This window comes from Sapajus apella, unplaced genomic scaffold (genome assembly GCF_009761245.1).
Source record: "Sapajus apella isolate SASKATOON/1434 unplaced genomic scaffold, GSC_monkey_1.0 scaffold5, whole genome shotgun sequence".
In the NCBI taxonomy this organism is placed as follows: domain Eukaryota; kingdom Metazoa; phylum Chordata; class Mammalia; order Primates; family Cebidae; genus Sapajus; species Sapajus apella.
Genome location: NW_022436945.1, coordinates 13,507,268 through 13,520,174, shown reverse-complemented (window position 1 = coordinate 13,520,174; position 12,907 = coordinate 13,507,268). Strand labels below are relative to the sequence as shown.

At 37.3% G+C, this 12,907-nt stretch overlaps 1 protein-coding gene across 7 annotated transcripts in view; it reads left to right on the top strand.

Annotated features, from left to right (window-relative positions):
- PPARGC1A (PPARG coactivator 1 alpha) overlaps positions 1 to 12,907 on the top strand; it is a 684,512-nt gene that overhangs the window by 582,950 nt on the left and 88,655 nt on the right. For 4 of the 7 annotated variants that reach the window (XM_032271915.1, XM_032271932.1, XM_032271939.1 and 1 more), the window contains one exon: positions 11,015 to 11,194. In XM_032271915.1, coding sequence (XP_032127806.1) covers positions 11,015 to 11,194 — 180 coding nt within the window. Of the gene's footprint in view, positions 1 to 5,071; positions 6,040 to 6,069; positions 7,006 to 7,065; positions 7,090 to 11,014; positions 11,195 to 12,907 lie in introns of those variants that run through there. The other 3 variants (XM_032271919.1, XM_032271918.1, XM_032271923.1) reach the window with 3 other exon arrangements.

Sequence of the window (12,907 nt, the reverse complement as noted above, 5' to 3'; positions counted from 1 at the left end):
GTTGTTAAAATCTGTTGTAAAATATATTTTAATTAAGTGACCTAGGTCTATATATATATATATATATATAGACCTAGGTCACTTAATGTTGGATATTCACATTGCCTTCAAGTTTTCAATAATGCAAATAATGTTGCATTAGGTATTCTCACATGAAAAATCTTTGTATACATTCCCTTATTATTGCCTGAGAATGAATTTCTAGAAGTAGATGTTCTATGTCCATGAGGTTTTTAAAAGCTTTGAATACATATTGCCTGCTTGCTCTGTAGAAAAATTATACCCAGCATAATTCTACCAATAGTATCTGACATCTGAATTGCTAAATTTCAACTGAATTGCTAAATGTAGAGGTCAATCCTGGAAGTGGTCTTCTTGGTTAAAGATGTTTCCTCAAAAATCTTGTGTCTAATTAGGCTAGCAAATATAAAGTAAGCGTTTATCTGTGGTCACAAAATGTAGCTTAGACTTCAAAGTTAATTGCTTCATAAGATTAGAATTTATTTCCTTTCTACCTCTCCAACATTTTGGGAATATATATGTATTAGTTTTGCTAGAGCAAAATTCAAATATCAAAGCACTGGAAAAACCTCTCACAGAAACAAGCCAAATAACTAAAAATCTATTCAAGACTCTGTCTGGTGGTATTTAAAATAAGAAAAAGAAAAAAAAATACCTATTTATTGTTCCCTTTTGAGACTATTTGCAAAATACAGTTTTGTTTTGTTATTGTTCAAGAACAGCTAAGCTAATTAGGACCTGAGCGCTAAAAAATTAGCACCAGGGGAACAGTTTGATGACCTTTTCTTTTCTTTTTTCAGTTTAGCAATTTGTGTACCTCAATTTTCTCTGGTCCTTACTAACTTCAGCTACTGCAAAAAAAAAAAAATTCTTCTTCGTAAATGAAATGTTACATTATATATTGAAGTTCAGTAGCACTTTAACTTTTTAAATAGCACCAAATTTGGCAATACTTGATATGCCTTATTTTCAGTTCCAGTTTAAAAAAACATTGCTAGATAATCCTATTGAATGTTTATCATCAAAACAATCAATAACTCTCTGCATTATAGATAGATAAACCTGGAATAATTAAGGTAAATGAAAATGTAGATTCACAAATACAGCAGAGTTGAATATCAGACAAAATCAGATTTTAACCATCCTTTTATTATCTCTTATCTGTGTGTTTAATAAGTACAGTTGTTGCTTTATGTTTAGATTGGTCCAATTGACTGCAACTCAGATTAATTTTCTTGTTATTTTTTGTTTTAATATGAAAAATGCCAAAAGCACATTTTGAGGTCTAAATTAAACTAGAGGCCGACTCAGTTCCATAGAGCTGGCCTGCAGTTTTTATTGAAGATGAGAGATGTGTTGCTGAGGTTGTCTATCATAACTTGTTTATAAAAAAAAAAAAGAAAAAGAAATGCTAGGAGGCATTCAGGCTGTCTTGATTTTCCTCTAGTTACTTCCTCAAAGGTTCTTTGTTCACATGGACATCACTGTGGTCTTTTTTGTGCAAAATGAGGTTTGATTTTAAAGTGTTTATAGAACAGGAGTCTTTGTTATATCCTATCCTGCTACCAACTTTTTGTTTTCCATGCAATCTCTGCTTCTAACCAGAGACTCAAAGCATGTGTTCAGAAACTGATGTGGGGTATCAGGATCAATTAGTCCCTCTAGGAATTAAAAGCAAGCAATTGAATGCCTGTTAACAATGATTAACTTTAAAAATATTAGCAATTCTAGGCAGGCCTCTTTGCTTTCTGGACGAATGCTCTAGGCAGGCAGCATTCCCAGGAATATTGGTTTCCAGCTACGTAGACTCTCCCTCAGTTATAAAGTTGCCTCCGGGGTCTTTGCTATGGCCTTAATTTGGGGATGATTATTATTTTTATGCATGGAACTTTAGTTCTTCCTAGAAAGGCTTTCAGCGATTTGCATGCTCTTTTCAGCTGTTCTTGGAACCTTTGCCCAGCCTTATTTTTCTCCATTGTAAAATGGGTACACAGGTCATGTTTATTGGAGAGTTTGGAGGACTGAATTGATTGAGATGTGGTATATGAAGTGCTGATCTTAATGTCTAGCCCATACGTGGTCTGCTGTATATGTTAGCTTTCCACCTTTCTTTCTTGAGAAGTTTCTGCATACGTATATTCTTATGCAGTTATTGTATAAATTGCATGTATGAAAGCATTCCCAAGGTTGTATTTTCCTGTTCTTTCTTTATTTAGAAAACTAAAACTACAGTGATTTTCTGCTGTGTGTAAGGGGGAAAAATGTGACTATGAACTGTACTCATCAAACTTAAAATGTCAAAGCTCTTGGCTACCTTTTTATGCCCAGTAATGTCAATTCCTTACGTTATTTGGAAATTTACTAGTAACTTGTTGCAGTTATGACAGTAGACAAATCTCTTATCATATGTATGATCTGAAAGAAGCAGCAGTCTGGTAGTTTTTTGTTTGTTTTGTAAAAACAAAAACTTATAAACTTATAAAAACTAGTGAATAAATATATTTATCCTGATGGCTCTTCTGAGTTTGCTTCTGAAATGACCTATTTTCAGTATAGACATCAAAACCAATTGTTTTTGCTGTTGTCTGAGGTTTTTGAGTTTGGGGTTTGAATTTACTTCTATTTTTTAGAAGTGGGCAGTTGGACATTGTCTGCAATATTGAGGGGTGGGAAACACCTTTAATTTGGGGTAGGAGGGAGGAAGGAAACCCAAATGTTATACACTTCATTCAGTATTTTTGTTAGAGAATTGGATTATTCTCTCGGGGATTTTTTTTTTCTCTCTTTGTTAGCAACTCGAGATAGATTCTCCTGCCTCTACCAGTGCTGGAGTCCTGGAAAACGTTAACAGAACTACAGAGGGGAGAAATTCTATCAGGATGGAATGTAGACTCTGTGTAGATATGTAGCATTAGGAGCACTCACCAGATGTTAATAAATACCTTTTTCTATTGTTGAGATAAAATGGATTTGATTTGGGTGTGAACTGCAGTGGTCAATGAAAGGAACTTGTACCTAACCAGGGTGTGTTTTAAGTAGTAGAAAAAGAACCTGCGTATTGATTTAAATGACATTGCTTTTTCATACCAAATTATTATCCATTTATAAGAGTTGTCATCCCCCTAAAATGGTAAGCCTCTTGTGTCCATGTCATATGCTTTCTTGGCAGTCCTTGTGATACATGGCTGTGCACACAGTCAAGTTTTGATAGATCCTTGTTGTCTGAAACCGAATATTTGGAAATTTTGCAGGCAGAGTTGATGAAGGGGTGAAAGGAGGGCTGTGGGGACAGAGTGAGAGAAATAGACCCGGGGAACCAGAAAAACCGAGATTGGTGAGCAATAAACAATTTAAGTTCTTCTGAGTAAAGGAAAAAACTGGACAGAAGAAATATTTTAATCTGAACAGTTAATTAACAAAATTATAAAACCTCTGAAACATCCCTCTCATTACAGTTGTAATTTTAAGACCAAAAAAAAAAAAAAAAGTGGAAAGCACTCTAATTTGTCCCAAGAATCTATTTAATTTTGATTTTTCCAGTAATAGAAATTTGAGGGGGAAATGCAATATGCTGTAGTTTATAAGTCCTTTAAATGTTGTTACTTCTGAATCACCACCTTCTTTGTGGTAGTGATAGCAAAGAAAAAACAAGTGTTTGAAGTTACTTCTGATTTCAGTGCATGTGCTGATTTGATTTTTTAGAAGTGGAATTAGATGGCAAAAAATAAGAAAACCCCAACAATACAATCTAGGCAGATTAAAATATAAAATCTATAATAAGCATGTCCCAGTGTAAAGAACATCTCTAAAAGGTGTGAATAGGTTTCAGAAATATGATGAATATCTAGCGTTGGATGGACACAAATAAAAGTATCAGTGAATATCACAGTGCAAAAATCACCTGATAATAATTAATAAATGTTGACTCTTCTTAGCCAGATGACCAATTTTATTTCATAGTTGACCATTGAGGGTAGAGCCAATGACTTTTGTCCTGAATTTTAATAATTTACTAAAGTTTTATATTAAATCAGAATACAATTGGGAAGAATTATATTAGTGTTTCTTTGTGAGGAGGGCAGAGTAATGTCACTAATTGCTTGTGGAAAAGTATTCCTGAGGTTGGATTTTCCTGTTCTTTCTTTAGAAAATTAAAACTACAGTAATTTTCTGCTATTTGTAAAAGGGAAAATGTGCCTGTGAAATGTATTCAGCAAACTTAAAATGTCAAAGCTCTTGGCTACCTTTTTATGCCCAGTAATGATAAACTGTCAATTTCCTTACGTTGTTTGGGAATTTACTAGCAACTTGTTGCAGATATCACAGCAGACAAATCTCTTATCATATGTATGTCTGAAAGAAGCAGCAGTCTGGTAGTATTTTGTTTGTTTGTTTGTTTTGTTCTTTCTTTCACTTTAATATTTGAGCAACTAAAACTTAATATTTAACATATGTGTTAGGGCAAATCACTGTGCTTTTCTGCATGACGAGCTAGACGATGAAGAACCTAGTACATTAACCTCAGCAGAATAATATTTTACCAATTATGTTTAGATTACTGGGGGATTTTTTATCAGATATATTATTGTCAAGTAAAAGACTTGAGCTTATTCTAAAAGTATTGGCTTTAACATTTTATGAAAACTTGTTTATTCACCGAGATACATAAATGTATACATCTCCTGGGAACTTGGAAGGGTTAAGTCAGACTGTCATGTAACAGGGAGTGTTTTTCCACTGTATCCAGGACCTTGAGTTTGTTATGTATTCAATATGTAGTGTCATCATAAAACAGTTGCACCTGCATTAGCCCTCATTGTCTCAAGGTGCGAGCTGAAAAATAATAAAAAGTAAAGCTCAGGAATTGAGTATTTCTGCTAATAGTGTGTTGGTATTTTTCCCTCACTTCACGGACATTCTTGATTTCAAAAGGCAAACTAAACTACACAACCCAGGGCACTAGGGTTGGAATTCAATGTTTATTCAGAAAGGCACCCTAAGGCAGTTAGAGGGGAAATGCTACATGTTAAAAAAAAAAAAAAATGAAGCCGGGAGTCTAAGCTGATCTGAGCACAGCAGCAGCGACTGTATTTACTAACACTTGTTTTCTGGGAGCCTATGAGAGAAATGGAAATAATTAGAAGGAAGCTGAAAGGATTGGGGTTTTGTGGCTTGTTCTCCTTATATGGAGCAAAGAAAACTGCAGTAACACTTCTGGAGCTGGTATTCCCTACTGCCATAGGGGCAGCCGAATTCTGGGCAGAGGAGTTTGTTTATACCTTAACAAATACAGGCTGTTTTGTTGATTAAACAAGAAAAAAAAAAAAGCCCCATTTGCTGATTTCAAACACTCCCCCAATGAGAAAATGTCTCATAAAAATGCATCATGTGATAAGCTCCTGCTTTAGTCCCAAACTGAGCTTGAGTCCACTTGGAGATCTTAGAATTAAAGAGTTCTTGGGGAATACACATTTGAGCTAAGAATGTAGTTCCTCTGTCATGAAACAGGGAGCTTTGCCACTTGCTTGTTTTGGAAGGAAAATAAATTAAAAAAAGATTGCAGGGGATTTTGGTTATTATATGGCCAGGGCTCCGTTTAGAGTCTGTGGCATTCAAAGCTGGCTTTAATCACAGCATGATGCTCAAAGCCTCCAAAAGTCCAAGTGTTTCCTTTCTTTCTTTTTTCTTTCTTTTTTTTTTTTTTAAAGCGTTACTTCACTGAGGCAGAGGGCTGCCTTTGAGTGACGTCACGAGTTAGAGCAGCAAGCTGCACAGGGGAAGGGAGGCTGGGTGAGTGACAGCCCAGCCTACTTTTTAATAGCTTTGTCATGTGACTGGGGACTGTAGTAAGACAGGTGCCTTCAGTTCACTCTCAGTAAGGGGCTGGTTGCCTGCATGAGTGTGTGCACTGTGTTACTGTGGATTGGAGTTGAAAAAGCTTGACTGGCGTCATTCAGGAGCTGGATGGCGTGGGACATGTGCAACCAGGACTCTGAGTCTGTATGGAGTGACATCGAGGTGAGCTGGGGCAGGGCTCCGCGCTGCAGCCAGGACTGACGCTTCCCTCAGATGCTATTATTCCTGTAAGGGGGGATGGGCTTGGGCAAGCAGAGGAGGCAGGAAAGTAGTCCAGGCAGGAGCTTTTACAAGGGAATCTCAATCTTATCTTAACTCCAATAAGTTTGCTATTTTAAGGTGGCTCTGAGATGCCTTGAGCAAATCAAAGCTTAGCTGCTGTCATCAGTATCTGTTGCAGTTAGAAACTCTTTCCATGTGACTTTGGCGCTGCTTCTACTCATATGCAATATTTATGCTCTAAGATATTGATATGAATCAGAAGCTGAAGTCTTTCCAGTGGTGTTTAGTGGCCTGGTTGGAAAAATGCCATTTCTATTTATAATAAGACGAAGATAAAAATATTAAAATGGATGTGTTCAAATATAGTCCGTTTTGACTCTAGTCCGGATTTTTTTTTCCCCTCTCTCTCTGTTCATTAGACAGAGAACTTACAAAATCCTAAATAATCCTGCTGGGCTATTTTAGATTGCTTTTCCCAGAGAACACAAAACAACGATGCTGCTTCCTTTAAAACTCCTATGCGTGGTTGAAAGATTTGGCCAGCGAATAAAAAAATGCCTTGCAGTGCAAGGTTTTCCGTTTGCGTCGGTGGCAGGGAAGCCAATGGTTAAATCTTCCTGTACCACGGAGAGCTGCCTGAAGCCGAGAGAGAATAGAGTTTATGCAGGACTGTGTGTGGAGCTGCTCGCTGCTTGTGTAAAAATAGACGGCAATACATCAATTCCACAGTCTCTGCTGGCTACAATTCATACAGGGGGGAGAATAACGCAAGCAGTTTCCTCGTAATCTCTGGACTCTAGTGGGGGGACGGAGGACCTCGGCGTGTTTGCATTCAGCACAATGGAGTGTTCTCGGAAGGAAAGTTTGGGCAACTTGGGAAACAAGCGAAACTTTCTGTGGACTCTGGTGAGATGGACTCGAATTGAATTGCATGGAGGATCCCAGCTGCTAACAATGAATCTGGCAAAAGACTGCGAGTGTTTCCTCTGGGTAGCTGGGGGCACGTAGGGTAAGGGGGAGGATCAAGCCCACACGTGATTTGATTAAATAAGGTGTCCATGTGGTGTAGCGATACACATCTGAGTGAAAATAATTTAGCCAAGGCCGTCTGTGGATGCATTTTTCCTATCTAGCGAGGCATGCCCGGGATTCTCAACTCTTTGCTGGGTTTGCAAATGTTGGCTCCATTTGCCCTCCCTTGCCTTGGTAGATCGTATTTGTGGATTGTAATTGTTATCTTGTTCCGATTTCTTGGTAAGGTGGAATAGATATGGATAATTCATATGCCCTGTAGCCATTATGAGTCAGGGTTATAAGTAGCTTCAAAGTCCTAATTGTCTTTGAGTAGCCGGAGTGTCCTGTGGGTGGTTGTCTGGCTGGCACTGTGGGTCTCAGCTGCTGTAGTTTCATTTTTCCATCATGTATTATTCCTGATGCTGCTAGGAGTTGATTGAGGAACTAGATCATATGGAAATAAGGAAGATTTATTTTAATCATTGGAATTCCTGCAGTTATTTTCAAATAAGCATCAGAAGCATTTAGAATACAGTGGCCTTTAAATTTTTTTTCTTAAAGAGGAGAGGTCTTGGCTACTTGTCCGGCTGTGGATGGAGTCGCCAGTCAGCTGAGATTGGGCCAGTCACTGCTCTGTTGCACTACAGGCAGCTAGCTGCTAGAAGCTTTGCCTACATGGCAGCGGCTCTGGGAATCACCCCTGCCAGTCTAAAATATTACGAGCAGCAGGTAGCACAGGCAGTTTTCATTTTTTGAATCATTAATGTTTGCTGCCATCCTAAAACGTATTATGCCCTTTTGCACATAATGACAGGACAGCACATTGGTTAATAAAGGCCTATATCACTATAGCTACTTGGAGTGCCCCATGTTTCACAGTTTAATGAAGGTGACGTACAATAAGGTTACTAAGATTGATAGAGACAATTCACATGACATACACTCCACTCAGCCTGTCATTCTTTACTGCCCCTCTCTCCACCCCCTTTCCCCTGCCTCAACTAATTTTTTTAAGAACTAAGTTTCTTTTTTCATTAATATAATTAATGTGGCCAAGTCCACTCCTTCTCCTCTCTCTCTTTAAAATTTACCATCAATGGCACAAAAACCTCCAAAAGGTTAATAGAGAATTATACTTAATTATAATGATTCATTATCATCAGTGCAGTTAAGCTAATTTATTGTCTGCTCCTTAACTAAGAGAAAAGTCTGTTGGGGTGAAATAACATATAATAATTAGCTTTTTGTGTTTAGTGACTGCTTTATCCTCTTAAATCTTGTTATAAAATTGAGGCTACAGTTGTGAAATAGCTGTCATAGTTGCAAAGAGGCAGTAGAATGTGTCTGTGTAATTGCAATAAACCACACCTGTTACAGATGTGTAGGGAAACAGTAAATATCAGCATGTCAGATGAGGACAGTTACAGGGCTCGGACTGTTAAGTCTGGCATCGTCCAAAGGCCAAATAGAAATTAATAACAGGAACACTTGCTACCACTAATGTGTTTTAGATTAGCAGGATAATGCCACATTCAGAAGCATAGATTTTATTAGCATGTCAACATTGGCAAGAGCACACTCACTTTTCTCAACCATACCATAAAAGCAAAAAGAGAGAGCGAGGGAGAGAGAGAGAAAGCACAAGTGAGAGGAAGGAAAGGAATATGTAAATGACAAGATAGCACCAATACAATAAATTGACCTCATTCTGTTCAATGGTTTTCAAAAGTTATTTTAAAATACATATTCCTGGAAGGTTAAAAGGTTCTGAACAAGTCATGCCAAAGACGGCAGTTAAAGAGAGGGACAACAAGAAGTTGTCCACAAGTCAGGGGATGCCACTGTAGCATTCCAAAACATGGTTGCTTCCTAAGTTTCACAACAGGAACTTAAGCCATACATGGAGAGCCTACATTTTCTTGAGTATTTTTACTTTTGTGTTGCTATTTTTGTTGTGTTTTGTTTTTTTTTAAAGACTATCCTCCTATAAAATTCTAGTGTATCTTGCACCATTGAAAAAGTTCTCCCCCTATCTCTGAATTGGTCACATTGAGGAAAAGTTAAGATCGTGTCTTGGTGCTTGGAGGATAAGCTGTGTGGGCAAGAATGGAGTCTGGGAAGTGTTACACCCGCAACCAAATATGAGCATTGTACCAGAACGAGATCTCTTCAGCCCAGCCTCCACTTACTTATAAACCTTGTCAAGTACACTGATCTGTAACTTTGGGCTAACTCAGAAAATAAAAGGAAAGACCAATAAAATGATAAGGAAAGAGTTTTGATGGCGAGGAAGGCCCTTCCTTTGCATTCCCTTGTGCCCGCTGCCAGAGATCTCAGTGGGGCCCAATGATATTAAAGAAGGATGGCGATGATTTTTAGTCTCCCCCATGCTCCCCTTACCAACTGCTGACTCCATTACCCAGTACTTACTTCTCAGCGTGTTGCTTCTGATCACGCTGCTGCGTATGACCTGTGTAATGTGGCCTGCTATGAATCCCTGCCACGGATAACAGGGGTGCTTGAGAAAGAAAATCTGCATAAAACTTATTTCATTCAAAATGTAAATGTCAAGGAGCATCTTTCGCTTTATGCCTAACTGCTGCCTGGATGTGAACAATTCCACAGCATCTCTCCTGACCTTGGAAGGTGGGGCCATGAAGGTGCTACGTCAGTGTGTGCCTCCTGATTTAGACGCCCCAACTCACAGGTGGATAAAATCGTTACTGATCTGCCAATGCCAGACCCCTGCAATAGGAGTTCCTGCAGTGTTTCTTACTATCTGCAGACTAATATTAGCAGTAAGGAAGTCAGTGCAAGTTTAGGTGACCACCTTATCGGTAAGGGGAGTCCACTTGCCTCCAAAAGCCACCTGGTGAAACAGTTAAAAAGACTGTGTATTCCATGTAATGGGGTGAAAGACTTTGACAATTAAAAATAATTTTGGTGATAAGCTGCCCAGCCACGGTAGAAGATATTTTAAACCTCTCAATATATAAAAAATATTTTAAAACTCTATAAACAAAAACAGTTATCTTGAATTCACTTAGAGCACAGTTTAGATATACATAAATAATAAACAATATATAGTCATGATGCGCTATTGTGAGTTTTCTTTTCCAAGTACTAAGTGATCCCAGCCATACACACACATACGCACATGTGCACACACACACACACACACACACAAACTTGCGAGTTACATACAAAAGCCATATAGAAAAAAATATGATTTTTGTCCTTTATTTCAAGGAACTTGCTTTTGCCTGTTAAGGATGAAGTCCAAAAAGTCATGAAGAGTCAAGTAAGAGTAAATGATTATAAATAACAATTCAGGAGAACCATAGATGAGTCAAAGGGCTTTGCATCATTAGTTTCCAAATGAATTATATGAATTCTAATGCTTAAAAGGAGTGTAAATGGAGAAATTTATTCCTAGTGAGATTTCTTTGTTCTTTTTCCATTTAGCAATCGTTTATTGAGAGTCTATTATGTGTGATGGAATTTCCAAGGTAAAATCAAGTTTGTATTATGGCTAACCATAAGACAATCTGAAACTTTAGAAGCAGTAACTATCCAACAGGTACCAAGAATTTTGTACAAAGGTATATAGTTGATTTCTAACTGGAAGAATCAGAGGAAGCTTCATGGGAGCATGGTATTTACCATGTGTTTGAAGGTAGAATTTTGGATGGAATAAATCAGGGAAATTATCCTTCAGGAACCAAGTGAGTAAAGATTTGAGGATATTTTTCCTGGTGATTAAAGTCCCAGAGACTAGCTTTGGTGATGTCGTTGCATTAACTAGGCTTAATTCCTATCACATGCTATTGCAGTTTAATAAATTCCTGTGGTTAATAGAAGCTTTTTTTTTTTTTTTTTTTTTTTTTTCTGCCTCCTGCAGTGTGCTGCTCTGGTTGGTGAAGACCAGCCTCTTTGCCCAGATCTTCCTGAACTTGATCTTTCTGAACTAGATGTGAATGACTTGGATACAGACAGCTTTCTGGGTGGACTCAAGTGGTGCAGTGACCAATCAGAAATAATATCCAATCAGTACAACAATGAGCCTTCAAACATATTTGAGGTAAGGACATCCTTTGGAAAAATTAATTTTTCATTGACTTTGGCTTTGGCCAGAGTACCATGCTAATAGGCCTGAACACATCATGGGTTCTTACTTTGCTGTCATCAAAAGACTTTTACATACTTTCTAACTTATGGAAAAACAGAGTTTGGAAACATATGTTTTATTTTTATTTTATTTTATTTCTTTAAAGACTTAAGGGACTAAGAATCAACAACTGAGTGAGTTAAACTCTGTTGAAATAATAAGGGGTTGTGAAAGAATTAGTGACAAGGAAGAACAAAAGTCTAAACCTGTTTATTCCTGTCTATTTCCCATAGAAAGATAATGAGCAATAAATGGCACCTCATATAAATTCATAAATAAGAAGGCATTTTTTTAAACCAAGGGGGTAGATGTCTATCTTTATTTGCTTTACTAATTAGATGAACTCTTTTTATTATTATTATTAATTCAATTTTGGTTCATATCTCTAATTTCTTTATATAATGGGAATTTCTAAACCTGGCTAATCTACTCTATACTTATAAATCAGTCAAATTTCATTTACTTTTCAGTAGCAAGAATTACCTCCCTGACTCTGGACTCTTATTATAAGCCTACCCTATAATAAAGAATGTTAATCTATTCCTATTAAAGTGTTACTTTGAGAAGAGAAATTCTTTCCCACAAGATCAGTAATCATTGACTTGAAAATACATGATTTTTTATAGGAGCAAACATTTAGTGAGTACTCTGGCAAGTGAATTAAATGAAGATTGACAAATCAGCTAGTTTCTTTTATCACAACTGTGAGCACCATCATCATCATCATCATCATCATCTAATGTTTTCTGAGCACCTACTGTGTGCCAGACTTCGTTTTCCACCTGCTAAGACATTTCTTATACTTCAAAGTTATTTGGTTGAAATCCAAGTCTTGAGAAAGCCAATTTTAAAATATTAATTGAGTTTTTCTTGAACCCAGCACATAACACATGCTGAATAAATGATTGTGGAATCAGGAGTGAATGATAAATCTATTCATGTTGATAACAATAATAGTAATGGCCAACATTTTAGAATACTCATGCTTAATACATGTCATCTCACTTATCTTTGTAAACAACCTTTTATTAGGTCCTGTTACTATCATTCCTGTTTTACATATGCAGACACTGAAACTCAGAGAGGTTATTTGATTTTCCCCAAATCACACAGTTGACAATAAAGACCTGGAGTTTGAACCCCAAATTTATTGGACTTCAAAGTCTATATCCTTGTTGAAAACAGAGAACCTATGAATTTGGGTGACAGCCATCCTTTACAAAGACATATCAAGCTGCTTCTTTGCTCAATATATTTAAAAATAGAACAGAATCTTTCCTTTCAGTGTTGGTTGGCATGGAGGTAGTTAGCTGGTGAGCTGAGATGGCTGTAGGTTCTGCCGATGGCTGAGATTTTGTAATACCTCTGGAGATTAAGTGGGTTTTGGAAGAATGCTTAAGGTAGTAGAGTTAGGACTGGGGAGACAGAACAAGGTGGAGGAAACACTGAAGATTGTGGTTAATTCCGCTTTCCCAGGCTTCTCAGCCAGGTCTTAGAAAGTTCATGTGAGGACTTGGCCAGTTAGAACTGGTAAATTGAACATTCCTCACTCAGTACACTTGTCAGGTTACAGGCCCATTCTAAGTCATGCTGCATTAAATAAATAGTGCTTTAAAAAAATGTCCA